We start from the raw sequence: 27,991 nt of genomic DNA, 5'->3' as shown, positions 1-27,991 counted from the left end.
AACGAAATATTATAGCCACCTGTATTGCGCTTGCAAGATTCCTCGTCACCCGAGCAACTTAGTTACGTAACTGTAAGAATGCGCAAAAATGTACAATTGATAATCCTTATAGCTCGCTTTTGTATTCTGAAGACTCCATGCGGAACAATTCCCCCATGCCAGTATACTACAATGAAGATAGGGAAGTAATAAAGTCGAATATAAACTATATTGTACGTAATATATATATATATATGGGGAAAACATGCTTAAGCTTGTGCATAACTCCCAAATTTCTTGAGAGTAGCTTGCATAGATGTATAACATTTGTAATGGAATGTTTCCAGATTATGTATTGCAATATTTTGAAGAACATACAGCAAATTATTTTTTTGAGAAACAGTATAAAGAAATTTGTATTGTGTAAAGTAAAAACAGCAGTTACAAAAAGAACTCTTGCCTTTACAGGAGTCCAGAGTTACAATCAGTTAGCGTATGACTTGAAATGTTAGCTCTCGAAGATCTGTCCAGTTTCAAACGAGCTCTTGATAATTTCTGCTGTAGCCTAAGCAACTGCCTAGGATTATTTTTTCCTCTTTTTTCTCCTTCTATTTGATATTGTTGAAATAACATGTTACCACAGCTGTACTTTTTTCAAATGTATCGTTGTTTTGTTGTTACCTGACACTTGTTCCTTTCTTTATTATAATTGTATATGCAATTTTTATGTATTTCTGCTATTTTTTACGTTGTTCACGGATTTGCAGAAGAACAGCTTTCTTGCCGTGATTAAATAAAATAAACTGAAACTGAAACTAATATATTATATATATACAGTGTGTCTCTAAAGAAAGTAAACCCAACATCAACAGCAAATTTACAGAAAACTATAAAATATTTGCACATTATTTTTTCATGGTTAAATAGTCCAATAAGTCCTCTATCCAATGATACCACGTAGGTTATGTAACTCTCATGCATGACTGAGCATGATTCAACTTAGTGAATGGGTGTGAAATCATCACTGTGGCAAGTTATTTCTTGCTATTGTCATGCATTAAGGGCATATTTGAAGTTCGATATTTGTCAAATGTTAGGCCTATGATTACATAACAACTTCAGCAAAGGTTGTTCCTGACACAGGTACACTTCACATGCTTTCCAAACATGGTACAGTGTTGACAATTGAGCAGAGAGTATTCCTGGTAACTCGATACCAGGAAACAAGATGTTTCGTGGACGTTCAAGAGGCTTTTCGGGTGCAGTTCCCCGACAGGCAGCCTCGAACAAAAAGAGCCATGTGGCACAATGTGAGAAAGTATGCTGATCACGGAACTAGTTTGAACAGGAATAAAGGACACTGTGGCCACAGACGAACTGGGAGGTCTGCTGAAAACATCTAAGTGGTGAGAGAGGCCATCCAAGCCAACCCACGCATAAGCACCAGGAGAAATGATACTGGAATTCTACGCGCAACTTTTAACAGAATAGCAAGACTGGATTTGCATCTCCATCCAAATCAGACATTTCCTATGTCATTTGATTGATGAACTTCCAATCAAAGTGCAATTCTAACTTGCCACAGTGATGATTTCACACCCATTCACTAAGTTGAATCATGCTCAATCATGCATGACAGTTACATAACCTACGTGGTATCATTGGACAGAGGACTTATTGGACTATCTAACCATGAAAAAATAATGTGTAAATATTTTATAGTTTTCTGAAAATTTGCCGTTGAAGTTGGGTTTACTTTTTTTTTTGAGACACACTGTATATATATACACACATTTCTGAAGCGCCATGAGCACTGAAAGGTGGACCTTTGCGTTATACAAGTAGCCACTTTTATAATGATATAAATTATAATTGTGTGTGTGTATTATATATATATATATATATATATATATATATATATATATATATATATATATAGGCATTTACTTGCATATTATACGCACTTCATGTCAATGCGTTTGAATGCAAATGTATTCAGCCGCTTGAATCATCACATTTATGCAACATATGCGATGATTAACAAACATATTCGACCAACAAAACGCTTTCCATTTGAAATATGGGATGTTAACAAAGTTATGAATTGAGAATGAATATTGTTCAATTTACAGATACTAATAATATTATTGGCTGTTAATATTATATCGTGTCAAAAATAATGTTTGTGTACAAGCGTGTTGGAAAGCAAGTATCCATTCGATGGCAAGCGATTTCAATGTTCATAATTCTCAGAATGTAATTATAATGAAAATACGACGGATGAAACACCTGCCATGTACTGGTGATTTTCTTAACCAAAATACCTGAAAGGCATTATTTACCATTTTGCAGATGAAATAAAAACCAAGTTCTTCAAAATAGTTCGAAAATGTGAGTTAGGGATAGAAACAACCAATGTAAAAAATTGATCATTATAATGTTATGTATGTTTAAATGGACAAATTGTGAAGATTATAATACAATAGTTTTTAGACTAAACCGTCTACAGTTAGGGTTTTTTTTTTAGAACAATAGTGATATCTCCTCATATTTAAGGCTTTATTGCACATTTTTTAAATGGTAGGATGTTTTGTGATACAACAGACCTACACATGCTATGCATCAAATATGATAACTCAAACATTTCTTAAGTCACTGCTCCCAATGGTAAACAATACCTTTAACATAAAGATGGTAAATGATTAAAAAATAATGAATTTAAATGTAATATTACTTGGTCACCGTATTCAGTAATTCCTCTGCGAGATTGGCTTTCCATGTGCTAGTTTAGATATAGAACAAGGCACACTATACACGTAGTTCTGAAGTGTAATATTGACGGTGTTGCTAGTGCCTATACAAAATTCGACGAGAAGAAGTTCGTTAATCACGTCAGGGAGAATCTCAATTTCATGCTTATACTAAAACATTCTGGGTTTTTTAGTATCAAATAATGGTTATATTGTGAGGGAAAAGAACAATTTTAAAGCGTCGTTTTGCTTTAATACCATTGGTATCTTCAATAATTTCTGTTTCTAGGAATACAATCCCCTAACTGAAAACTCTATGATCATGTACTCGGTTTTACAAAAAAAAAAAAAAAAAAAAAAAGAATCCCACTTTTGATCCTAAATAGTTCGAAAGCTATATATCAGATAACACCGTCATCTATAGTTGAATCAATAGCTGAATAGTGCACAGTTTACTTGGAGGTGATTTGAATATGAAAGCATGAATCAGTTTCATTAAATCCACAGGTTCCAGATTTTGGTCAAATTTTAACCCTCTGTGCAAAACCTGAACTTTATACACAGGAACCAATGATGTGTGTGTGTGAGTGTGTTCTTACGACAACCCTGACCAATGTATATGAATACTACTCGTTTAGAGCTCTGCTGACTAGACTTTCTTCGGTCTTTTGCTCCAAGGCACATGAATGCTTTAACGGATAATTCATGATGGATTGCCCTGGCACTGCTAGTCTGAATTCATGGTAAGAAGTGAAATGCATACACAGGAAAAACGTAATGTGCTTGTATAACCTACATTTCAGGATGAATAAAGACTAGCTGTGATAGTTGGGGTAAATACTCAATCTTGAGTGATACACGCCATTAAAACCAAAACAACAACAACAACAACAACAACAACAACAACAAAAACATTTCCTCATGAATAAATAATTAAGTATCATTGTCCAGGACCATTGTCTGGGTGTTAACCACGCACTCCCATCATACACACAAATTGACCCCTGTGCAAAGTTACAGTTTTTTTTTTTTTTTTACAGAGGTTGAAAAAAGAGCACAATCTGAATCCTAACTAACTTAAAAAATTAATCCCGAATATAATAAAACTGATTTATGCCTTCATTTTTAAATAACCTGAAAAATTGTACCATTCAGCTATTGCTCATATCAATGTCAGTGTTACCTGATGTATAGTTTTTGAACTATTAAGGATCAAAAGTGGGATTTTTTTTTTTGGTAACACCTGCACGGCATTCTACCGCTTTTTTTTCAGTATCTACAGTGTTGGTGGTTACATTGCTTGTTGCAACTTATTTTACCCTCCCCTCCCCCAAGATATCTTCGGAAAATCAACATCAGAAACGAACCAGATACTCTCAACGCATTGATCAATAAGCGGTGTCCACTGGTGAAGACATGGACTCCAAAACCAGGGTCCGTCTTGGATCTACAGAAGGCTATCCAAGGAGACAGGTAAACATGCAACCTGACTTTTGTGGTTGACTAGAAGTTAACTAGAAAGGAAATTAAACACAAATAAGCATGTTGATTTAATGAATGCTGATATCTTTGAAGGAGAAGACTACTACATTTCGTGACGTCACGCCGGGACAATAATCTAATTAGAATTTTAAAAGAATTCCACAAAATTTGAATCTTGGGGAAAGGGGGAATATACATTCCCGCGAGGTGCTATTGACACATGTTAAGGGTAATGCCATTCCAGCTGCTTTTTGAAAGAGCGTTATGCTAGGAAAGGAAAACATGCTGAATTTTTCTGTATATTTTCTTCACATCGTTTCTCCTACATGAAGTCATAAACTGTAGTAGTTTTCTCACCCAGCGATGGAAAATTCAAAAATAACTTTTTGAGACATTGTCCGACTTCCCCCACACTTTGACTTCATTTCATTGCATTGCATTTCATTTCATTTCATTTCATTATTTCATTTCATTTCATTTCATTTCATTATTTCATTTCATTTCATTATTTCATTTCATTTCATTTCATTTCTTTTTTTGTTTGCATGGTACAAATAATAAAAGAAATCAATGTGACAGAGAACAGGGATATGATAAGAGAAAAAAAAAATCAAAGTACCATACAGGATTATCCCCAGCAAGCCGAGCTTAATATTGGGGCCTCATTAACTTTGCTGATGATATTGTGTTTTACTGATATTGTTTCCTCCCTCAATCCAATTATATATTTGGGGTTCATTCTCCTAGAGAAAAAAAAAAAGAGCTTCAAAAACACAAAATTTTGATGGCAAAGACCATGAAGACAAAATTAATCTTCCATTATGAAAATCGAAACGTCCACTCGTACTCTCCAAAAGGAGATTATTATATCTTGACATCGCACCGATACATCATTTTACCTCATCAATGAGGCCTTTTAATTATTTTGCTCCGGAAATATGATGTCCGCATTGAACACAATTGAATAGATGACTAAAAATGATTCTAACGCTCACCAATGTGAGATGATGACGTCACCATGTGCAATTTTATAACGAATAATGTGTATAAAGGTGAAAGAACTTTGTTGAAAACAAAAAATAATAAATACACTGGCTTTGTCCTAAATCATGAATTGATTTCTCATTAGCATGATTAGCCTGAATGGAATGATAACGACTTCCAGAGATGATCTTTGAGAATCTGAAAACATATTGTTTTCACTACATCTTATGTAAAGACGTTTTTCTTCTGCCTTAAAATTCTTTGACGATGCAGAGACTACATTCAAGATCCGCCTGCCAGTACCAAACTATTCAAAGATAGGTAAGAGTAACGCGTCAAGTCGTGTTTTTCTTTTTAAAAATCTTTAACTTTGTCACCCTGAATGACGTTCCTTCTATCTTCTGAGGTTTTTCTTCCGTCCATGTTCTAAGCTCTTAGTTTATTACATGAATCATTGCCTAGTCTTGGATGGCGGTGTCATTTGTCATAGATGAGGTTCTTTTGCAAAAGCAAACCCCACTCCTAAAAATCTTGTGGATATATTCAACAAAGTGATTTTGTTTTCTATACAGTATTCTTAGATTCAACAAGTACAACACACGAAATATTATGTTTAAAGTAGATAAGATAATTTATAAAATGCACATACTTACACATACTGGACCTTCGTAGGTTTATGGCATTCTCTACCCGTTAAAGTTACAAATTCTCCCAATATAAACATATTTAAGAGGAATCTTAAAAGATATTTGTTAGATTGTTAGATTTTCTGTTATGGAATGCATGATGATTATAAATAACTTTGTGGGTTTCTGTTTGTTCTCTGTGCGTTTATAATATGATTGATCACCATTACAAGGGATGGTACATTTTCGGTTGAGATGGTGCAATATAATACCTGTACAAAATATACCAATACTTATGCAATTAAAACGAAACGAAAAAAGAATGTTGTATTGTAATGTATTTTAAATGACAATAAGGGATTCTTTTTGTGTGTTTGTTCACACAAGAATAAACACACAGTTCATGCAGTTAGACAAAAGAAACTACGAAGCAGTATCAGGTATTGACGGGTCTAACCTTAAAGAGTGGGTAATGTTGTAGAGAAAAAAAAAATCTCTTTGTTGCAGACAAAACACCACTCGCATATTTGTCATTGCCATTATTACAGAAAAACCTGATATAAAACTTACTTTCATCGTTCAGCTCGATTGAACAATAATTCACCTTCCTGCCTTAACAATTATTCACTTTTGCTTGTTTGAAGCATGCAAACTTTTTCCACTTATGACTGTGCACATTTTATGCAAGTCTGTGTCTAGCTTCATGTTGATGTATTCAGATTTTTTTTCTTCCGTTTTTGTTATGATCATTGGTATGTTGAGTGTAGAAAACTTCAAACATACCGAATAGAATAAATGCACATTGAATTCTTAAGTCGACAACCATGAAGGACGCTTCTTTGTTTGTAATACTGCGGTTACGCAGTCTAGTGGTGCATTATTTGATTTGTGTGTACTTCTCTCTTGTACATCGTATCGTACCAAATTTGGGAGCGATAGCATCTATATCTTGCAGGCTCTGACTTACGCCAATGCAACTATCGTTGGATAGCGAAGTGGCTATCATTAACAATACCTTGAAACGATGACAAGAGTGCCTTTATTAAAGGCAAAAAATAAAATAAAATAAAACAAATAAACTAGACTCGGAATTTGTCAACACTGACAAATTAGGTGATCCGCTTTTTTTTTTTTAATCAATGATTCGAGTCCTGATCGCAATAGGCATGACCATATAGGTTTCATCTGTGTTTAGAGACATTGGCCGTGTGATATGTGGATTCTCATTTAGAAAAGAGAGTCAGGTCTGCCATCTTTGGTACCAAATTCGGTATACACTATAACGAAGATACAGAATGAAGTATATTTGACCATTGACCCAACTTTGCACAGCCAAGATGGCCTCTGAGCAAAAAGTGGTTGTCATGTGAAATGATACTTGTAACATGGTCTTTGCGTGTGCAATATATGGGAAAGATAGGACATGTATTTACCAAGATACAGGTTGAAACATTTATGACTTTGACCCTAATTTACATACCCAAGATGGTGTCTGATCAAGTAGTTGTTATTTTATGAAATAATGTACGTGACATGAACTAAACATGTGCAAAATATGGAGGTGATAGGGGCTGTTTTTCTTGAGTTATTGCAAAGAAAGTTGCAGAAAGAAAGAAATATCTCAATACATCGAAGATAAGTTTGATTTCAACCAAGATTTTTGATATGATCTCGGCATCGTATGAAGAAAATGGGGGGTACATAACGATAGCCCAAAGTCTCAGCTATAACATATTAAAATCTGGGAGAAATTTACAGAAGAGTGAATGAGCTAGTGCTCGATAAAGACCGTCATGTCAATTTTCATTTCCAGAAAAATTCCCTCCCATAGAGATAACACGTAAACTGGTTAAATTTGACAAGGTTACATTATATCCACTTTCACGAGGTGAAGACATCATCCGATTAAAGCTTTGATTATTAAGTATTAATATCTTCGTAGATGAGGCCCGAAATTCGCTTCACGCCGCCCCTTCTTGCCAGACGACGAATGGCTGGCTTGGTGATATTATTATTGAGTATTAAATTGGCTACAACATACTAAAATCTGGAAGAAATTCACCGAAGGGTAAGTGAGCTAGTCGTCGATAAAGACAATCATGTCAATTTTCACATCTGAAAGAAAAATTCCCTCCCATAGAGATAACACGTCATAACGAAGATACAGCGTAACCTTTGACCCCATTTTGCACAGACAAGATGGCCTCTGATGGCCGTCCATCCTGACGAGTAAAATCGGATTTAAAATTGGCGATTTTTTGGCATAGTTGCACTGTATATCGCCATTGACGCGCGCGCGGAATTTCAACTTTGACGGGCCCGTATGACGTCATATTGAGTCGGATTGACTTGAAACTTGGTAGAAATATTCCTTGACATTTCAGGCATCCCATAAACGTAAAAAAAACCCGGAAAATTTCTATTGCATATGAGCTGTGCATGCGTATATGTGCGCGCGCGTACGCGTCCGTCCGATTTTTTCAATTTTTCAAAAAATGCTCCAAATGGTCTGAAACGTGTGCAAAAAAAAAATTTGAGCTCGATTTGAGCATACAAATATTCAACGCGCGCGTGCGCGCGCGTTTTAAGAGAAAATATGAATTTTGAGAATATGAGTAGAATGCCCATAACTTGAAATATATGTGACGTAAATTTCATTGAAAAATTCCATTCCATTGATGAGATATGATTGAGAATGTGTTTTCATATAATGACGTCATAGTGACGTCATGGTTGACTGATCACTATGATTTTATTAGACCCGTCGTCTTTGGGACATGATACATATATGGTATAAGTTTGAAATTGACAGGAAGAACACTTTCTGAGCTAATCGATACACAACTTTTGAGGAGAAATAAAGAAGAAGAACTAGACTTGGAATTTGTCAACACTGACAAATTAGGTGATCCGATCTATTTGGAAATCAACGATTCAAATCCTGATCCCAATAGGCATGGCCATAAATGTTTCATCTGCGTTTAGGGGATATTTGCCGTGTGATGTTTGGATTCTCATTTAGAAAAGGGAGTCAGACCTGCCATCTTTGGTACCGAATTCCGTATACACTAACGAAGATACAGAATGAAGTATATTTGACCTTTGACCCCACTTTCCACAGCCAAGATGGTATCTGAGCAAAAAGTGGTGATTTTGTGAAATGATCCTTGTAACATGGTCTTTGCGTGTGCAAAATATGGGAAAGATAGGACATGTATTCACCAAGATACAGGATGAAACATTTATGACCTTTGACCCTAATTTACATACCCAAGATGGTGTCTGATCAAGTAGTTGTTATTTTATGAAATAATGTACGTGCATGAACTAAACATATGCAAAATATGGGGATGATAGGGGCTGTTTTTCTTGAGTTATTGCAAAGAAAGTTGCAGAAAGAAAGAAAATCTCAATACATCGAAGATAAGCTTTAAATTCAACCAAGTTTTTTAACGTGATCCCGACATCGTATGAAAAAACAATGTGTACAGTAATGATAGTGCAAAGTCTCAGCTACAACATATTAAAATCAGGGAGAAATTCACCGAAGCATAAGTGAGCTAGTGCTCGAAAAAGATAGTCATGTCAATATTCATTTGCAGAAAAAACTGCACTCCCAGAGAGATAACAAGTCATAACAAAGATAGAGAAAGAAGTACATATGACATTTGACCCCACTTTGCACAGACAAGATGGCATCTGAGCAAAAAGTAGTTATTTTGTGAAATGATTCTTGTATTATGGTCTTTACGTGTGCAAAATATGGGAAAGATGGGACACGTATTCACCAAGATACGGGATAAAACATTTCTGACCTTTGACCCTAATTTACATACCGAAGATGGTGTCTGATCAAGAAGTTGTTATTTTATGAAATAATGTACATGACATGAACTAAACATGTGCAAAATTTGGGGGTGATAGGGGCTGTTTTTCTTGACTTATTGCAAAGAAAGCTGCAGAAAGAAAGAAACATCTCAATACATCGAAGATAAGCTTTAATTTCAACCAAGTTTTTTAATGTGATCCCGACATCGTATGAAAAAATGGAGGACACATTCACGATAGCCCAAAGTCTCAGCTACAACATATTAAAATCTGGGAGAAATTCACCGTAGTGTAAGTGAGCTATTGCTCGATAAAGGTAGTCATGTCAATTTTCATTCCAAGAAAAACTGCACTCTCATAGAGATAACACGTAAACTGGTCAAATTTTACAACATTACTTTCAATCCGTTTTTACGAGGTGATAACATCATCCTGTCAAAATTTTAATAAGCTACAACATACTGAAATCTGGGAGAAAATTAACAAAGGATAAGTGAGATACGCTCGAGTGAACTTGAAATTTGATGACGTCATTTTGAAAATTTACTTTTTTATTTTATTAAGAAATCTGATATCTTTTAATCATTTTTTCAGCATTTCCAACCCATGAAATGACATGAACAACTCATCAGCTTTCAGAATATGTAAAGAAAATGGGGGTCACCGTCCATCCTGACGAGTAAAATCGGATTTAAAATTGGCGGTTTTTTGGCATAGTTGCACTGTATATCGCCATTGACGCGGGCGCGGAATTTCAACTTTGACGGGCCTGTATGACGTCATATTGAGTCGGATTGACTTGAAACTTGGTAGAAATATTCCTTGACATTTCAGACATCTGATCAAAGTGAAAAAACGGGAAATTTCTATTGTATATGAGCTGTGCGTGCGTATATGTGCGCGCGCGTACGCGTCCGTCCGATTTTTTCAATTTTTCAAAAAATGCTCCAAATGGTCTGAAACGTATGCAAAAAAAAAAATTGAGCGCGATTGGAGCATACAAATATTTCAACGCGCGCGTACGCGCACGTTTTAACGATGCGATGAATTTTGAAAACATGAGTAGAATTCCCTTGAATTGAAATTTACGTGACGTAAATTTCATTGAAAAATTCCATTCCATTAATGAGATATGATTGAAAATGTGTTTTCATATAATGACGTCATAGTGACGTCACGGTCGACTGATCACTACGATTTTACTTGACCCGTCGTCTTTGGGACATGATACATATATGGTATAATTTTGACATTGATAGGAAGAGGATTTTTGAGCTAATCGATACACAAATTTTGTCCAGAAATAAAGAAGGAAAAAGAATCCGTACAGATACAGAAGGTGATCCGAAGGATACTCGGATCAGCTAAAAAGAAGAAGAAGAACAAAGAATCCGTACAGATACAGAAGGTGATCCGAGAGGAAACTCGGATCACCTAATCAGTACAGATACAGAAGGTGATCCGAGAGGATACTCGGATCACCTAATGATGGATTTAGCTATGAATCTTTGATGTTACTGTACAGCCTTAGCTGGAAGACTAAAACAGTTTGTGATCTCACCTACTTACCACGATATAGAATGAAATAATGCAAGCAGAATTCAATAAATTTTCAAATTTCTAGTAAAACGAGAGAGCGCTTGACCCACCTCTTTTAGAAAGCAGGGGAAATAATATTACCCTTACCATGTGTCCAAAAACTAGTTGAGGGAATGTAACTTTCATGAATGTATGAAAAAGTGAAATTCTCTTTCTTTTTCTATACATACTTGTACTTACGTGACATCACATACGATAGAAGTCTTTTCATCTGGCGATGATATTTGAATTTGAATTTGAATTTGAAATTCAAAACCTTTGAACGGATTGTCCCATTTTCCTCAAACATTACCTGATGTATTCCACAATATTACTGCATCCACCCAATTCACACGTAATTGGGTAAACTTGTCCTTTATATTCTGCTAAGAGTTCTTTTTTATCATTGATGATGTAAGAATATACTTTGGTATTTCATGAAACTTTGTGAGAATACACGATAACCGAAGACGAAATATAGATGACGTCAGTAGAAAGGAGAAAAGTTGTCATTGTATTGGGTTGCCAATTTGTATTTATTTCACTTTGTTTATAAATTAATATACTGCGAATCTATTAACCAGTCAGAAGCTGAATACTTTTGCTGAAACTAAATCTTCGAATTATGTTGTATAAATGGCTTTCTTGGTATCGAACCAAGAACTCTATTTAGCTTGTTTCATACGTATGAAACTTTGTACTTGATCCCTTTAAGCACACCATCATTGACATAATATTATATCATTATTGTGGTATTTTACTGAGCAGATTAACGAAAGAAACAACATGCATTAGTCAAATCTGTGATATGACATTCCCAGCATCATTATAAATAAATTAGTGTCCACGAGTACGAAAAGAATTGGTGAGTCTCTTGATCGTATGATCACGAATAGGAAAGATCAGGTGCATTCTTGTAGAATAGGGCATATAATTGCCGACTGATCATTCGTTAAAGGGATAGTGCAGTATTGGTGGAGATCAGAATTGGGCTTTTAACTTTTTGCGAGATACCAAGAAAACACTCATGAAATAGTACAGAGCATACCATCTTAAGGGAAATTCAAAGTTTATTTGATGAAAATCGGGTTTGGAATGACTGAAACATCCAAAAACAAAGTAAAACAAAGCGATCGTATGGGTCCCACACTTTATTACAATCGCTCTGTTTTGGAGAAACAAACGTTGAATTCCTCAAGGAATTACATTCTCTTTCATATTTCACAACAGGTTTTTCATTATCTCACCAACACATGTTAGAAACCTGAAATTAGGTCTCAACCAAAACTATACGATCCCTTTAAGTAACTTAATCTGAACATTTGGTGTAAACATGGAAGATACTAACTTCTGTCAACTCCTATAAGAAATTATTCCGACAAAATGTGCAAAACCCTGTGGGTATTGGTGAAGATGTGAATGTCTGGAAAGAGATGATGATTATATACTATTTACTTCACCGGCATTTCCCAACTGGTAAAACGTATTGTCTACATGGATGACTGGCGAAATGTTACACCTCATCTAATTCAAATTCAAATTCAAATTCAAATTCAAATTCAAACTTAAATTCAAATTTAAATTTATTTTCATTTCCGTCAAATAAACAGAGAATGTTGCTGTTCAGCTTTCATTATTATATGAATAAACAAAGTGACATGTAGGGCCTCGGTTGCCTCCTGGATTAAAGAGGAGACACAATGCAAAGACAAGGACAATACTGTACCGAATAACATGTAAATACATCTTATATGAAGACACGCTCAACAATTACAGTTACACAATTACGTACAGATAGACCTAAAAATAGATTTTATACACAAACGAATCAAAATATGCAATATTTGACTTGTTTGATTCTATAACATACATCTTCTTCTCTGTCCCTCGTACTAAGTCATTTTCTTATATGCAATGTATAACAGAACATATTTGTAATAATTGCAAAAACGTGATTTGATACAAGTGATAATGAATAACAAAGCGATTAATACAACTATATTTTCTTCATTTAATGAGGAAAATATAGCTGTACTTTTTTTTAATGTATACGTATACATATAGTTCAAGTTAAATAAGGATGGAATGGAAATGGAGGGTTCCACTAAATAGCAAAGCTTGTACTATATAGGACCCTCAGAAAATGAATGCGAAAACGAATAATGAATTGAATTAATGAAACTACAACACATATAAAACAAAATCAAATAAACCAATGTCAACTGACAAGAAATCAAATTAGGAAGGAAAAAAAGAGGGGGGAAATGAAACTACAACACGTGCCATCGCGGACACAAGCAAACTGGATTCCATGATATAAGAGTAATAATAAAATACTACCTAGATTGAATATAATGCAAAGAATTGTGTACACATACCGGTAAGAATGCAGAAGAGCGGACATAAAAGAAGGAGAAAATAGACACAATGGTATACGATACTGGAACATCTGAGGACAGATTACAGTATTTTCCTCTAATAAAAAAGAATATGATTCATATATATATATATATATATATATATATACCGACGAATATATACCAAACGGATATAGTTGGTTTACAATGTTATTACGTATTGAATATGCCGACGTCATACTGGATTCAAGTAATGAATGAATGTACAGATCGATTACAAACACTTCAAAATGTCGAAGGAATAATCACACTGAAACCCTGATCACCTATATTATGAAATTCCCAACTTTGTCCAACACGTAATGTTGTTATTCAGAATGACGTTGCAGAGGCTTGTGCTCCTTCCGATATAAATCGGCCCACAGTTTCATCATTATTATTATTACCATTAACATTAGAGTTATTCCATTTTGACTATCTGTGTTTCCAAGAACATGAATTAGCCCGGACTCCAAAATTTGTCTAATGAACTTAATGTAGGTCAAACGACAATGATAAATTCTACATGACTTTTTTTTTTTTTTCTCAGTGGGCCGTTTGGGCAATGCCCCGTGCTTGAAAGTTATACCATTGACTAACTACATAGTCAGTGATTTAAAAGATCCAAGGTCGAAATAAAATCCAAACAAGGTTTGGTAAATGCTATTTCATCCCGACCCCTGTGTATAACATCCATGTCATATTTGCGCTGTTGAGTAGGGCCTTGCTTTTTTTTTAACATGTTTTACTGCTTTTGCATATCAAGAATTGATGTAAATGAAATTTGTCCTTCATTCTTTCATTATTGCAGTGTTAACCCATTCCACACTGACTTTGGAACTGCCAATCAATGCCAATAGACTTAATACACATGCCACCAGGTTCCCGTAGGGAACGGGTTAAAAGAGTAACGACAGGTAGATACGTGAGAAATTTGAGTACCATGGTAATTTTAGGTGGATGGCTTTTACTAATGTCAACAATCAAACTGCAAGGCAAAGAAAAAAAATGACTCTACATCACTAAGATTTTGGTAAAGTTGTCGATATTATTCTTTAGCACTTCAGTTTGTATGTTTTTGCTTTGTAGCTGGGATTTCGCGAAATACATGAATGCCGTGAATGACAGCATTTCAAGCGAAATTTTCTCATACCCGGAATGGATCCATGCATACTACGAGTGGGTCGGGTTTCACGACTACGACCTCATCGTGAGAGTAAGTCGACTCTCTCATTTGGCAAATTTGGGGCTTTCCTGATTATATGCAATGAATGAGAAGTTTGAATGTCAAACCGATATGCTCATAACTCGAGTTAACTTCAGTTATTTGAGTTTGAAGTCTATGAAAACAAGGAAACTAAACAAAGAAGTCCATAAATGAATATTCTTTTTTATAATAACTTAAAAATGTTTCTTGTTATATATCGCGTGCAGTGTCATACAAAATATTTATTTTTCTATTTGATGATGACCTTACAACAACAACAACAAATAATACTAATTTGAAAATGGCATTTATCTGTTTTTGCCTTAATAACTCTTCACAATGCATATAGACAGCAACACAATCTATCGCTTGCTGTATAATACTCAAAGGTGAAACGTCTGTCAATCTTTTCATTTGTTTTTAAGTTGGAACGTTAATTTATAAAAATTTTCCTTCGTCTCATGCTTGGTTTTCAATATTCATGCCCTAGAGGTACAGCGGATGAGGTTGTCTCTGTCGGGTCTATCTGCCTTTCTAATCTTTGAATTAGGACAAGCCTACTGGAAAGAACACAGTGAGCCGCAGTGTGTTCACATAGTCGACTATGTGAAAACGCTCGAATTTAACAGTGTGAAGATGATTTCACACTGTGGTGTGGTTTTCACAGAGTGTTCACATAGTAATGCTTTGTTTCACACTGTGAATTGACGATCACATTGTGTTCGTTCTGTTAAAACGTTCGAATTTACATTGTGTTCACACTACGTTTCTCACATTGTGGAACACTGTGTTCTTTCCAGCAGGGATATATAAGCCATGGCTTGGAATTCTCTATATTCACTGTAACCATGCATCGGGCCTATTTTAATTCTTTTTATTTCTGTGTATGCGTGTGTGTAGTTGTTGTTGTGTTTGTTTGTTTGTTTGTTTGTTTTTGGAGGGGGTGGTGGTTATAGTCTGAGAAATACATTTTATATATGAGAGACTCTCTTGTCGAAATATAGTTGTAACAACCAAAACGAACTCCCTCCACTCCCTCCTCCCCCGAAAAAAACAAACAAAAACAAAACAAAACCAAAGGAGAGACAGTTGGGTACTCTATGATTATACTCAACGACAATCTCACAGCAGCTTTGTCATTTCTTTCTTTTTTCTGTTAAGTTCTGGAAAAAAATTGTGCAAATCTTGTGTAGTTTCCCATAAGTAGAGGAATACTACTTCGAATACAAGTTTTCCTACATTTTTTATTTCCTATCATAAATTTCCTTGAATGGGCGTATTGGTTAATCGTATATATGCAAATGAGACATTTGATACTATATAATCTAACTGCCTGTTACGGCCTCCCTTTTTTATAGATCAAACCTGAGGTGAAAGCTGAAATCTTTAAAAAAAAAGTATCTTCAGATTCTTATGGCAATTGATCATTTTCAGAAACTGCATAAAGGAATACAGTTGAACAGACCAGACTACCTGCAGGAGACGTCACAAAAATATTTTGGACTTGTGGACGTTTAATAGACAAAGAGTCACATGACGGGGAGTATCGGACGCACAAATTTTGAGCTAAACACATTTGATCGAGGAGAATCGTTAAAGGTTACCCCACACGTCTTCACGTAATGCACACAGGGCCGGCGGATCGTTTTCACAAGGAGGTTTAAGAGATGGAGTTCCAACTGGCTGTAATTATTCAAACAGTTGTCACTTTTCTATTGATGAACAAAAGAATTTCACAGGTGCATCTGTGCCTTTGGTGACGGGGTTTGATGCCGCCGTCTTGCTGAGCAATCTGAAGATTCATTTTGAACGTTAACTTAATGTTGGCTATATTTTGCTTGTACATCTATTAAATGAAACGAAATCTCACTTAATGATAAAGCTCATTAAACAAAGGCCAATCCCTTCAAAAAATATGTGCAAAAGTGTAAATCAGAGCTGTATCATGTGAAAGTGTTTAAAACTGTACCCTCCCGGAAAGCGGGTTTATCACTTTTCCACTTAATTCCGCCAAATAAAACTGATATGGAATAATCTTCGAGTATAATTCTGTATTACTAGATATATCAGATTAGTGGCCGGGCACGGCCAGTCGAGTAATTTTCATTTTCATTTCATCATTTTTTGCGCAATTTCTATTCGCGTATCCCAGTGTCTTTACCATTATATACCACCTATCTTTTATAAGTAGGGATGGCGAAAAGTAATTACCATCACACAGACATATTTTCGTTAGAAAGTGGCTGATGATTATGCAATGAGACATGAGTCAATTGTCTTCCTATCTGCGCGGCAGATCCAGTTTGCCACATGCTTCTTTCGAGTGGCGGCATCAAACGTGACTTCAAAGGAAATACGACAGTTGTGACTCCACTCTCTTGAACCTCCTTGGTTTTCCAATAGTGTGGGGGCCCACTTCCCGGTTTCATGAGCTAACAAGCAATAAAAAAAAAAGAAAAAAAAAAGAAAAATGGTCCTCAGCTCATCCCTCCCATTCCATTTCCGGATTCCGGACAAGCAAAAAAAAAAATAAATAAATAAATAGATAAATAAAAAATAAATAAATGAATAAATAAATAAAAAGGTCCTCAGCTCATCCCTCCTCTTCCATTTCCGGTTCCGCCGGCCATGCCACAGATTCACAAATTGAGTGGCGGGCAAGGACGCGAAACCGAAGCCTATGGTAAAATCAACGAGTATTTATATCTAGTTTTAGTCGCTTTAACTGAGTTTTCACCTCTAGCATTATTGCGACTCACAAAAACGGATTTTGATAATTTAGTCGCGTAATAATTGGATTATTTTACTTGAGAAACAAAACCTTTTGCAGGTTATAACGGAGTACAGCAAAGAAGAATGTGCTACAGAACATCAGATCTACTTATTAAATGATCTCATTTCATATCTCGCATAACATTTGTAAGACTTCTCTTCGAATCACTAACACATTTAGGGCTGATGCAGAAAACTAACTTTTATCTACAAGGGAACTTGCCGTCAACGTAGATCTTTATACCAAGGTAAGTGGAAACTATAGTGACAAGAAATTTACCTTTTTTGAGGAACAAAATCTGATCGAATCGAATCAAATCAAATCAAATCAAATCAATCAAAACAAGCTGTGATGTCAAATTTACAACAAGATTATATATTCCGGTGAACTGCGAATGATTGTTCTGACACGTTAGTCAATGAAGCATAGGAGTTTTGCTGGTAATGCTACAGTGGTCGACCGCATGAAAAGTTTGGGCAGAAGGTGCTATATTCCAAAGGGGAAGCGATATCCATTTATACCCAAACGGTCACTTTTAACCCTTACTGTAATGGGCTATTTGGCTCCATGAAAATACCGGGGGGGGGGGGGAGGGGGCCTGGGAGGCCCCCTCCCATTGATCTCCGAAACGCAATGTCCGATGAACTTGAAAATTTGCATGCTGATAGATCTTTGCGTGCTGAATCTGATGGTGTAATCTATTTTAATCAATTATGCATTTTTTGCATAATTAGCTAATTAATTATTCATAACGCGTATTTTATGCATTTGGGGGATATTTTCATAATTTCAGCCTAATGTTTCCCAAATGTGAAATAAATAGATTCTTATCTAATTTTATAAGTACAGGAGATTTGCATAAACTATTGATATGCAAATTTACTACTTATGAATTTTTGAATACTCTTGAAATGCATGACGTACTAAAATGAAACAGGAAGTAAAATTATCCTTTTACAGGACCCATGGGCACTACCATACTTTCAACTGTATTCTAATGTCCCTTATATTGTAACCTTGAAGTACAATTTATGCAAATTTATGTAAATTCATGATTTTTTAAATAAAAATTAGCTTATATGTGATTTTGCGTGCAAAATATAAGAAAAATTAATGAATACAAAAGTATAGAAATGTGAGAAAAATCAAACAAGTTATTTGCCATACTCATAAAACAATTTTGAAATTAAATGTTTTTTGTCTCAAAAAGTGAAAACATCACTGTTATTCTTTTGTTTTTCCAATGTTTTTATTTCTTTTGTTTTTACTGTTTACATTTGTTATGTGTTTTATTGTTTTCTAAGAGTGCCCAGTAATTCGTGTGGAAGGATAAGAGTTATTTGAATCATCTATGTGGATAAAAACTCAATTTCCCCCTCAGAGAGAGAGAAAAAAAAACGAGAAAAAAACTTTTTTGTTATGTTTTGTATTGTTTTTATTTCTTATGTTTTCTATTTTTTTATATTCCTTATGTGTATCATTGTTTCTAAACTTTGACCAAAATTATTTCAGAACAATATAGAAGCATGAACCAAGTGGAAAACCAATTCCTGAGCAAAATTTATAAAGTAATGCAAGCTGTGGTCTATTGACAGTATGTAACTGTACACAAATATATGCAGCGATTAGCCGTTTTTAATGACATGCGCATACTAATTGGCCCATAACACCCCCTAGGTAGGTCCGATATAAACAAATGTGGTATCAAAATGTGCGCAAGACTTCAGGGGAAAAAGTCATGAAGCGAGAATCCGAAATTCCCAGCGGTCGCGATGCAATCGCCAAAAGTATGGAGGGGGGCCTCCCAGCCCCCCCCCCCCCCCCAGTGCAGTTAGGGTTAAGCACAATAAAGGACAACTTGCTCTCCTTTTATTGAAGCTGCATGAAAGAACTGACACAATTTTGCAAGGACTCTCTGGGTTTCTGTGGCTTTTGAAATCTTTAACCTCTTATGTACAGGTCAGTGGACTCGAAAGGCACATGACCTTTATTGATAAAACTTCTTATATGATACGGGCTGGTTGCTTTCATGTACATGCGGATTGCAGTGAATGCAGGGAAAATCGGACACTTCGATCAAAAGTTATGAATATTCATGTATTTGCGCAGTCACTGCTGGATTACAAGACTACAACAGTGTAAGATGTCACATGCGTAGAACGATATAAGGAAAATATGAAGAGAATTTCACAAAATTTTATTTTGGAAAAAATGCACGTTTCATCGACTTGTAACTGAAATATGCATGTTAAGGGTAATATTATTTCCCCTGCCTTCTGAAAGAGGCAAGGCAAGTGTTCTTTTATTTTTGAGAGAAAAGTGAAAAGTTGAATTTTCTTTGCATTTTCTTTATATCGCTCTATACATGTGACATCACAAGCTGAATAGTCTTCTCATCCAGCAGTCGATGAAGGGGTAATTTGTTAATCAGTTGCAAATAATGCATCTTGCTTAATTTCTATCAACATCTCTCTTTCTTTTTACCCCCAAAGCGTTAATTACTGACACTCATTGGCTCCAAGTCGTATATTTGTCTTCATGTGGTGTTCCTTCAGATGGATAATGGTAATACTAGAGTTGTGTGCTATGCAATGAAAGGTACAGTGTACTAAACAACAGCTTTACTTCTTCTTTTTCACAAATGCAATCTGTACATAGTCCTAATGCCCGTAGTGTTTCTCACATTCTTAAAAAAAGGAAGCTATGGCAATGCAATTGAAAGACCACTAGTATTCACTAAATGCTTGCGTAAGTAAAGAAAACTGTGCCTTTATGTACGTATCAATAAGATGTGCTTTGCTGCATATTCATAACACTGTTTTACTACTATATTGATATTGATCAGTGTCCGACAAATATGTCCGATATTTGTCGTTTATTTGAATAAACCTAAAGGAGGGTAGCCCTTCGAAAAGGTTAAAAGTTAATCCTGTACATTATGCATGATATCCAAAGACAGGAAAAAAACGTATGAACAATAGCAACAAAATCATAACAGCAGTAATATTTTGCTCGACCAGAAAAATCTTTCCAATGTAATGACCTGTCTCTTTCAGAAATGTTTCCCCCCTTTAGTAAGATTATATAAAGTGTGATTCGTATTTGTCTTTTTTCGTCTAGGTAATTGAGACCGATGATCATTTCGAGGAAATTGAAGGAGGTTACAATTTCCTCGTAGACTTCAGAGGAACAACACCCACCTTTCCCAAGAGCAGACCACATGGTCAACACAATTACCTTGAGGTGGGTACAAAACAACCAGCTACAGATCTTTCGAATCCGAAATGCTGATAACGGTCCCTCTCTTTGAACTTAGTGATAGAATCTTACCTGAAGTCGTACATAAAGATCTTGTTTTTCTGCTTTAATGTCGAGAAAAAAAAAAAGGTTGGAGGGCCATGAAGAATAGTATTGGTAGAAATAGTACCGCCCTACTTTGTCAAAAGGAATCAAATGACATTGAGTACAAATGCTAAAAATGAAGAAAACATGTTTTTGGGTAGGCCCTTCAACGTGGAAATTTGTGAAGAGAAAATAATAATGTCGCTATTCGTGCAAGTCATAGAATGATGCATTTATGACAATTCGAAGAATTTTGATATTCCCATAGACACTCATTATTATGAAACTTGCTTCCTTTTGCCAAAGTATTATAGATTTGTAGCAAACATGGAAAATCTGACAAAATGAAGCATGTGACAATCATATCATGAGTATGTTACTTGCTTCCTTTTGCCAAAGTATTATAGATTTGTAGCAAACATAAAAAAAAAAATTGGCAAAAGGAAGCAAGTGAAAAATCATGTCATAAGGATGCCACTTGCTTCCTTTTGTCGAAGTATTTTAGATTGTGTGCAAATATCATATATGGCAAAAGGAAGCAAGTGACAATCATATCATATGAGGTTGGAACTTGCTTCCTTTTGCCAAAGTATTTCAGATTTTTAGCAAACATGAAAAATCTGGCAAAAGGAAGCAAGTGAGAATCATATGATGAGAATGTTACTTTCTTCCTTTTGCCAAAGTATTATAGATTTGTAGCAGACATAAAAAAAAAATGGCAAAAGGAAGCAAGTGACAATCATATGAGGATGTTACTTGCTCCCTTTTGCCAAAGTATTTTAGATTGTGTGTAAGAGTAAATATAAATGATTTGGCAAAGGGAAACAAGTGACAATCATATCTTGAGGTTGTAACTTGCTTCCTTTTGCCATTTTTTCATGCAATTTTTTGCACTTGCTTCCTTTTGCCATCCGAATATCTCAGAAATGGGGCAAAATTGTAACTTTTGGATTTTTCAGTTAAAACAGAGCATGCCTCAAATATGCTAAATCAATAAAAAAAGTCAATATCCATAAAAATGTCACTTGCTTCCTTTTGCCAAAGTAGGGCAGAGTAGTATTGATGTTTGCAATCATAATTATCAACACAGTGTATGAATTTTTAATGTTAAAATCTATATCACAAGTTTGACAGCAATAATTTCCCCCTTTTGCAACTCTATACACGTCTCCAAATAAGAAAAACGGCGTTTTACCTCAGATACGAGTTCTACATGGAGAGAACACCAAGGTATTTGAGTTTGCGGGAATACAGAAACCCGAAAATGCGATGCATTTGATACCAAAAGGGTAGTATTACGTCGACTCCCGCGGGGCATTAATACGTCTGTGTAAACATAAATGAGGGTCGCACACAGCAGGCGCATGCAGCATAGATGCAGCAAGAGCAGTTGACACCTTTATATTGTGAGAGTCGGCCTCTTTGAATATCAACGTCAGTGCGGAGTATCATTCTACGCATGAGCAGATACTGCCTAACAGGTCATCTGAGAAAAACAGAGTTGTAATGAGCTACGTCGTGGACGGGACCTAAACGGTTTCTTTGAGGTGAAGTAAAGAAAAAGAAAAACAAAACAACAACAACACGTCTTTTATATTCAAGGAAATGTTCGGCCTGCCCTTACTGTCAATTTGTTTTATATGCAGAGAGAATCGACCGTCTCATAAAGATATTAAAGCTGTTCTTTATCTTCAGTTTCATGACAGATGAATTATCCTAAAAAATTAGTAAGACACAATAGGCTTGTTTCAAAAGGAAGGAGGCAGCAGGATATTGGTAATTTGCAAAAGTAGATTCTGATTATTTTCTGTTTTACGATTATGCTATTTTCCTAGGTGTTAGAGACAAGCATACTCTAAGTTGGAAGAATATTTCAATAATTCAATAATTGTATCATTTTTTTTTTTTTTTTAGTCTTATATCGGTTAAATATGCACCGTCAGAGCCCATAGCTTTATATGATTCGTATGTTCTGTCACATGTGACTGTAATTCAATCTGGGGAGAAGGAGGACACACATTCTCCTCATTTACGTTGATAGTTTTATATAAGAAAAAAAACAACAACAATTGCACGACTCTGCATACCACATTCAAATTATTCAAATCATTAAAAACTCTGAAGTTGATAGATATAAAGATGCAACTTGCCTCTTTGATGTAATTCTATATTTCAGGAAATCTTCCCCGTTATTTTAGTAAAAATATTTGTGACTAATGATGATGTTGATACCTATCACACGATTACGTCATTAATTTCATTTTTGATAACAAGTCTCAATATTCCTTACGCTATACTGGACCTGTATTTTTGGAATAATTTTGATTTGAACAATAATAATATATTTAAAAAACGTACAACAATGTACTACAAAATTCATAATGATTTTCTTTCCCATAGAACTGGCCTTTAAATCGTGATGAATGTTATGTATTTCAATGATTTTGTATCATTTTCAATAGGTGTAATTATTGTTTTTACACCATTAGGTACAACAGTGCATCCATAGATAAACAAACTATAACATTCTGGGTCATCTGAGCCATCGCTAACTGCGAACTGGTCTATAGGAGAAGTAGCATACACTTTTAGAAATGAAATACTTCACAGCATCATTGAACAGACTCCCTTGGACATAATTATGCCCAATAAAGAGATGAATATCATTTTTAACCTTATTGAAGAGTAGCTAATTTACGAAGCAAATAGATAACGATTTAGAGACTTCAATATTCTGCAGACGGGGAAAGTAATGGTAAATAACTAAAATACGTCTTAGAATAGGGAAGTTTTTATTTCATTTTATAGTATGCTATAATTGAATGCTGCAAGTTGGATTAAGATACAAACCACAAGAAAGAAATGTCGGTTGTTTTGGTTTGACGTTTGAGTGACCTCTGTGTGACTTGTGTGACGTTTTTTTTTTTTTTTTTGGGTGAGTTTTAATGCAACAATTTGTGTACCCCCACTGCCAGCGGAAGGTTATGTTCAATAGCCCTGTCGATAGTCTCACGCAGTCCCACGCAAAGAAGATTCTATAACTATTATTTGCTTGCGTTGTCAATTGTTTTAATGTTATTTGACATTCCCCAGCGTCCCTGTCTAATTCTAACCTGTTTCTATTGTTTCGATCAGCTTCATTCCTTTGTCCCAAGTCTTCGTATTCAATCTTCCCAAGGACGATTAGGGGTCTGAACATGCAGCCACTGTAAAAATGTTTGCAAGAGAGAGGCTGCCTTGAATACATTTTTTTTTTCATAATTGTTGTATTCTTCTTTTTTCCGTCGTTATCACTATTATTCATATTATCCTCATTACTATCTAACTTCATTGTAATATCACATTTTCATCAATTTTCACAATTGGCTTTTTTTTTCTCAAAAGGAAGGCATGCTGCAGGATATTAGTACTTTGTCTGTTAAAGTAGAATCTCATTATTTACTGCTTTCATGACTTTGCGATTCCGTTAATCTTGTCTGTGTTATGTTGACACGATTAAGTACTCTAAGCTGGAATAACATATCAATCTTTTCTGCACCCCCCCCCCCCAAAAAAAAAAAATGTGGCCGTGCATCACAAAACAAACAAAAAGTGACACACGTTGATTCTATGTGAGGACTCAAGAAATGTGAAAAGGTCAACCGAGTCAGTTTTGAGTTTTGCATATTTTCTGAAAGAGATATCCTTTTTCTACATTATCTTTATCATCTTTAAGTTTGGGATAAAGTGAGTTTTCAGCAGTTTTTTTTTTTTTTTACAACCTTTTTTTTTTTTTTTTTTACAACCCTTTTTTTGGTAAAGTAGTGTGATCAGGTTTTCCTTAGAGGCCCCTTTTAATTTCTTGAAAATCCTTTACACACTTTTCACTTTCAACTAATAAATTTTGAAAAGAAGATGCTATTGCTTTGAAAGTTGATATTTATTATGAACAGAATGTGTTAATTAAGTATGCTTAATTTCAGCTTAATTTGATAATCCCTTCATTGCTGTTGCTACAATGGTTTGCATCAAGTTCTTTGTCCCATTCATGGTAGCACGGCGTAGTAAAGATTAGGCACTTGAATAGACCCTGTACTTCACAGCCTCTTTTCTCAGTTCAAACTTTCCAGAGTGCGCGCTTTCTTTCCAATATTTATACAGGTTAGGAAAATCCATTTGAATGGAGTTGGAGTTATACATTTTTTATTTTTTTTTTATTTTTTAGAGTCTGCTCTTTCAGAATCTGCCCTTAACTAAAGATTCATGTCTGGCGACTTTTTGTGTGTTTTGTGGTGCAGGGTCACAAATATTTATTTTTCTTTTAAATCATTTCACATCGATTGAAATATGTTGTACCAAAGCACCCATATCATCCACTATAAATGATTCTCATGTTTTGCCACACCTGGTATACTGTAATTTCGTGGGGGGGGGGGGGGGGGGGGAGGGAGCGGGGGAAACTCATATTCTCCTCATTTACAGAAGTTGACAATTTTACAACAGAAGGCAATACTTATGTGCACTGACTGTGTATATCAAGCACCTAGGCCTACATCAAAGTCATTAAAATCAATGGGGGGGGGACTTTAATTATTGGCATTTACATAACTGAATAGTTTTACAAAAGAAGGAAATACGTACTCCTACTTACACTGGCTCCGCAATCAAGCACCCACGTCCAAATTATTCAAATTGTTAAAAACCCTGGAGTTGGCAGATATAAACAAGTTCCAAATTGCTTCTTTCATTCAACGGTATTATTAAAAAAATGCTTTCCCCTTATAAAATTATAATGAAAATGTTTGTGACTAAATGCTCATGTTTGCACTGACCACACACGATTACGCCATCAATTTCGCCGTCGTGCTATTTTCAAAGGAAGTCTAAATATTCATTACGCCATACTAGACATGTATTTTGGACTTATTTCAATTTAAGCAATGAAAATATATGTTAAAAAACCCTGTCCAGTAAAGTACTTCTGAATTCACACTGATGTTCTTTGTCAGCTCTTGCCGTAAATGAATATTTCAATGATTTTATATTGTTAATGTTTTGATAATCATTTTTGATTACCACTGTGCGTTTACCGTACATTTTCTAACATGCATTCTATTTTCTATCAGTTTATTTTCAGCTTTCTTAGTGTATAATTTGTACTGAATTCTACAATATTCAATATTTGATATCTATATATGCTCCTCTATTTTTCTTGAATAATGGAAATACACGAAATGAACATATATTTAGGTAAAATGAAACCAAACTTGATTACGTAAGTGGTTGATTTCTAAATTTGAAACTATTTGGTTTCAATGGCCTAAAATTCTGTGCAATCTGACAGAAACATCGCTAACTGTGAACTGGTCTATAGGACAAGTAATGTACACTTTTAGAAGTATAATACTACATAATATTATTACTACAAAATATTTTAACATGTATCAATTGAAGGGGTCGGTGCATTATAGTGTTAACCCAACTTTCGTGAAAAATGAGTTACATGCATTTACACCATCCTGAACCACTGCTCTATAATCCCTAAAAATTTCATCTTGAAATTTAAGCAATAAATGGGTTTTTAATGCAGGCATCTTTTTGCCCCGAAAATTAATCACATCTTATAGGCAGGAATATAATGCTAAGCCACACTTTTCAAGATGGCGACCTCCATGGTAGCAGACAGAAGGGTGTCATAAAAATATCTAAATCTGAACAGTGAGGAAACTTTTTCATCTACAAAAATGAGTGATTCTGATTCATAACATGACACTTGTACTCTTCTGCCAGTTATGAAAATGGAGATGAGATAAACATTAATGAAATTTAAAGCATTTAATGAGTATTTTTTGTTAATTCTTGTACTGTTGGGGTTAGCACTATTTTCATGCTAATTCTACTGATCATGACATTTTTCGCCAGTTTTTTGTTTTTGTTGAACCCATCAGGAAAATACCACAATCACTGGTTTTAGGAGTATTTTAGCATTGTTCATTGTGACCTATAAGAAAATTAATCAACATTCATGGTCTGTCCTAGCACCTTAAAGTTTCATTAGTGGGTTAGCACGTTATTCATGCTGACATTTCGCTTCACAAGGAAAGCTTCCTCAAAATAATTCAGTAGTTAAATAACTGATGGAATATATTCAAAATATAAATCTTTATTTGTTATGTGTGTTTTTTTTTTCATCGAAATGGCTTATTGTAATAAGTGTATTGTCTCTAACTTCATGATTTTTTTTTCCCGATGCAAGTGTGATCTGAAAACGTTCATATGGGTAAAAAAAAAAAAAAATATGCGGATAGCTGGATGTTTGGACATGTGCCTTATCTGTTAGTAATTCTTACAGAGTTAGCTCACTAGTGAAACAACATTTGAAATTGTCATTGATTAATTTGTTACTTCTTTTGAATAAAATGCAATTTGGCTATGCTTTCACAGCCATATTTAGGGCATTAGCTATAGACAGAGAATGGATGAAAACAAAATGCATTATTAATATCGATTAATTTACCTCAAATTTTCAAACAAAATCCTGCCGCTGTCAATACAGCTGTGCTTCCCTGTAGTTTCTTACATAACCGAGACACGATACATACAGGTTTAACATCCTTTGAAAGGATGTTACATTTATGATACAACTGCAAACATTATTTTTTCAAATCTAAAGCTGTCGTATAAAATTCATAGTTCCACGTTGTTGATACCTCTATATGGTTTCTCAATTTAAATCAATAAACGTTGAAAGCAATCAAAGCAGAATTTAAAGCATGCTGATAGTATAGTTTTTTTAACGTAATTTAATTGTGAGTCAATAGCTCCTTTTTTTCACACTACTGCATTTACCCTTTAAAATTGGTATTTATCATGCATTTTTATGAAGAAGTCTCCATGTTGGAAAGAAAATGTATTTGCTGTATTCTGTTTCAAATTTCAGAGTTATTTCTTTTTTTCACAGGGTTGCTTTCAAGATTAATTTACAAACAAGAAAGTTTCCTTCACATTACTTTGGAGATGTGTGATTGATAAAACTATTGAAAGCATATAGATTTTTCACTTTTTCG

General features: G+C 34.8%; 1 protein-coding gene across 1 annotated transcript in view; it reads left to right on the top strand.

The window, feature by feature from the left end:
• LOC140243982 (cytidine monophosphate-N-acetylneuraminic acid hydroxylase-like) overlaps nucleotides 1-27,991 on the top strand; it is a 57,740-nt gene that overhangs the window by 20,757 nt on the left and 8,992 nt on the right. The window contains exons 9-12 of the mRNA XM_072323644.1: nucleotides 4,065-4,202; nucleotides 5,469-5,516; nucleotides 14,713-14,839; nucleotides 20,724-20,846. Of these exons, the coding sequence (XP_072179745.1) occupies nucleotides 4,065-4,202; nucleotides 5,469-5,516; nucleotides 14,713-14,839; nucleotides 20,724-20,846 (436 nt within the window). The remainder of the gene's footprint in view (nucleotides 1-4,064; nucleotides 4,203-5,468; nucleotides 5,517-14,712; nucleotides 14,840-20,723; nucleotides 20,847-27,991) is intronic.

The sequence above is a fragment of the Diadema setosum genome, chromosome 20 (genome assembly GCF_964275005.1).
Source record: "Diadema setosum chromosome 20, eeDiaSeto1, whole genome shotgun sequence".
Lineage (NCBI taxonomy): Eukaryota > Metazoa > Echinodermata > Echinoidea > Diadematoida > Diadematidae > Diadema > Diadema setosum.
Note: the sequence above shows the minus strand (reverse complement) of the source record. Positions and strands in the feature narration are given on the sequence as shown.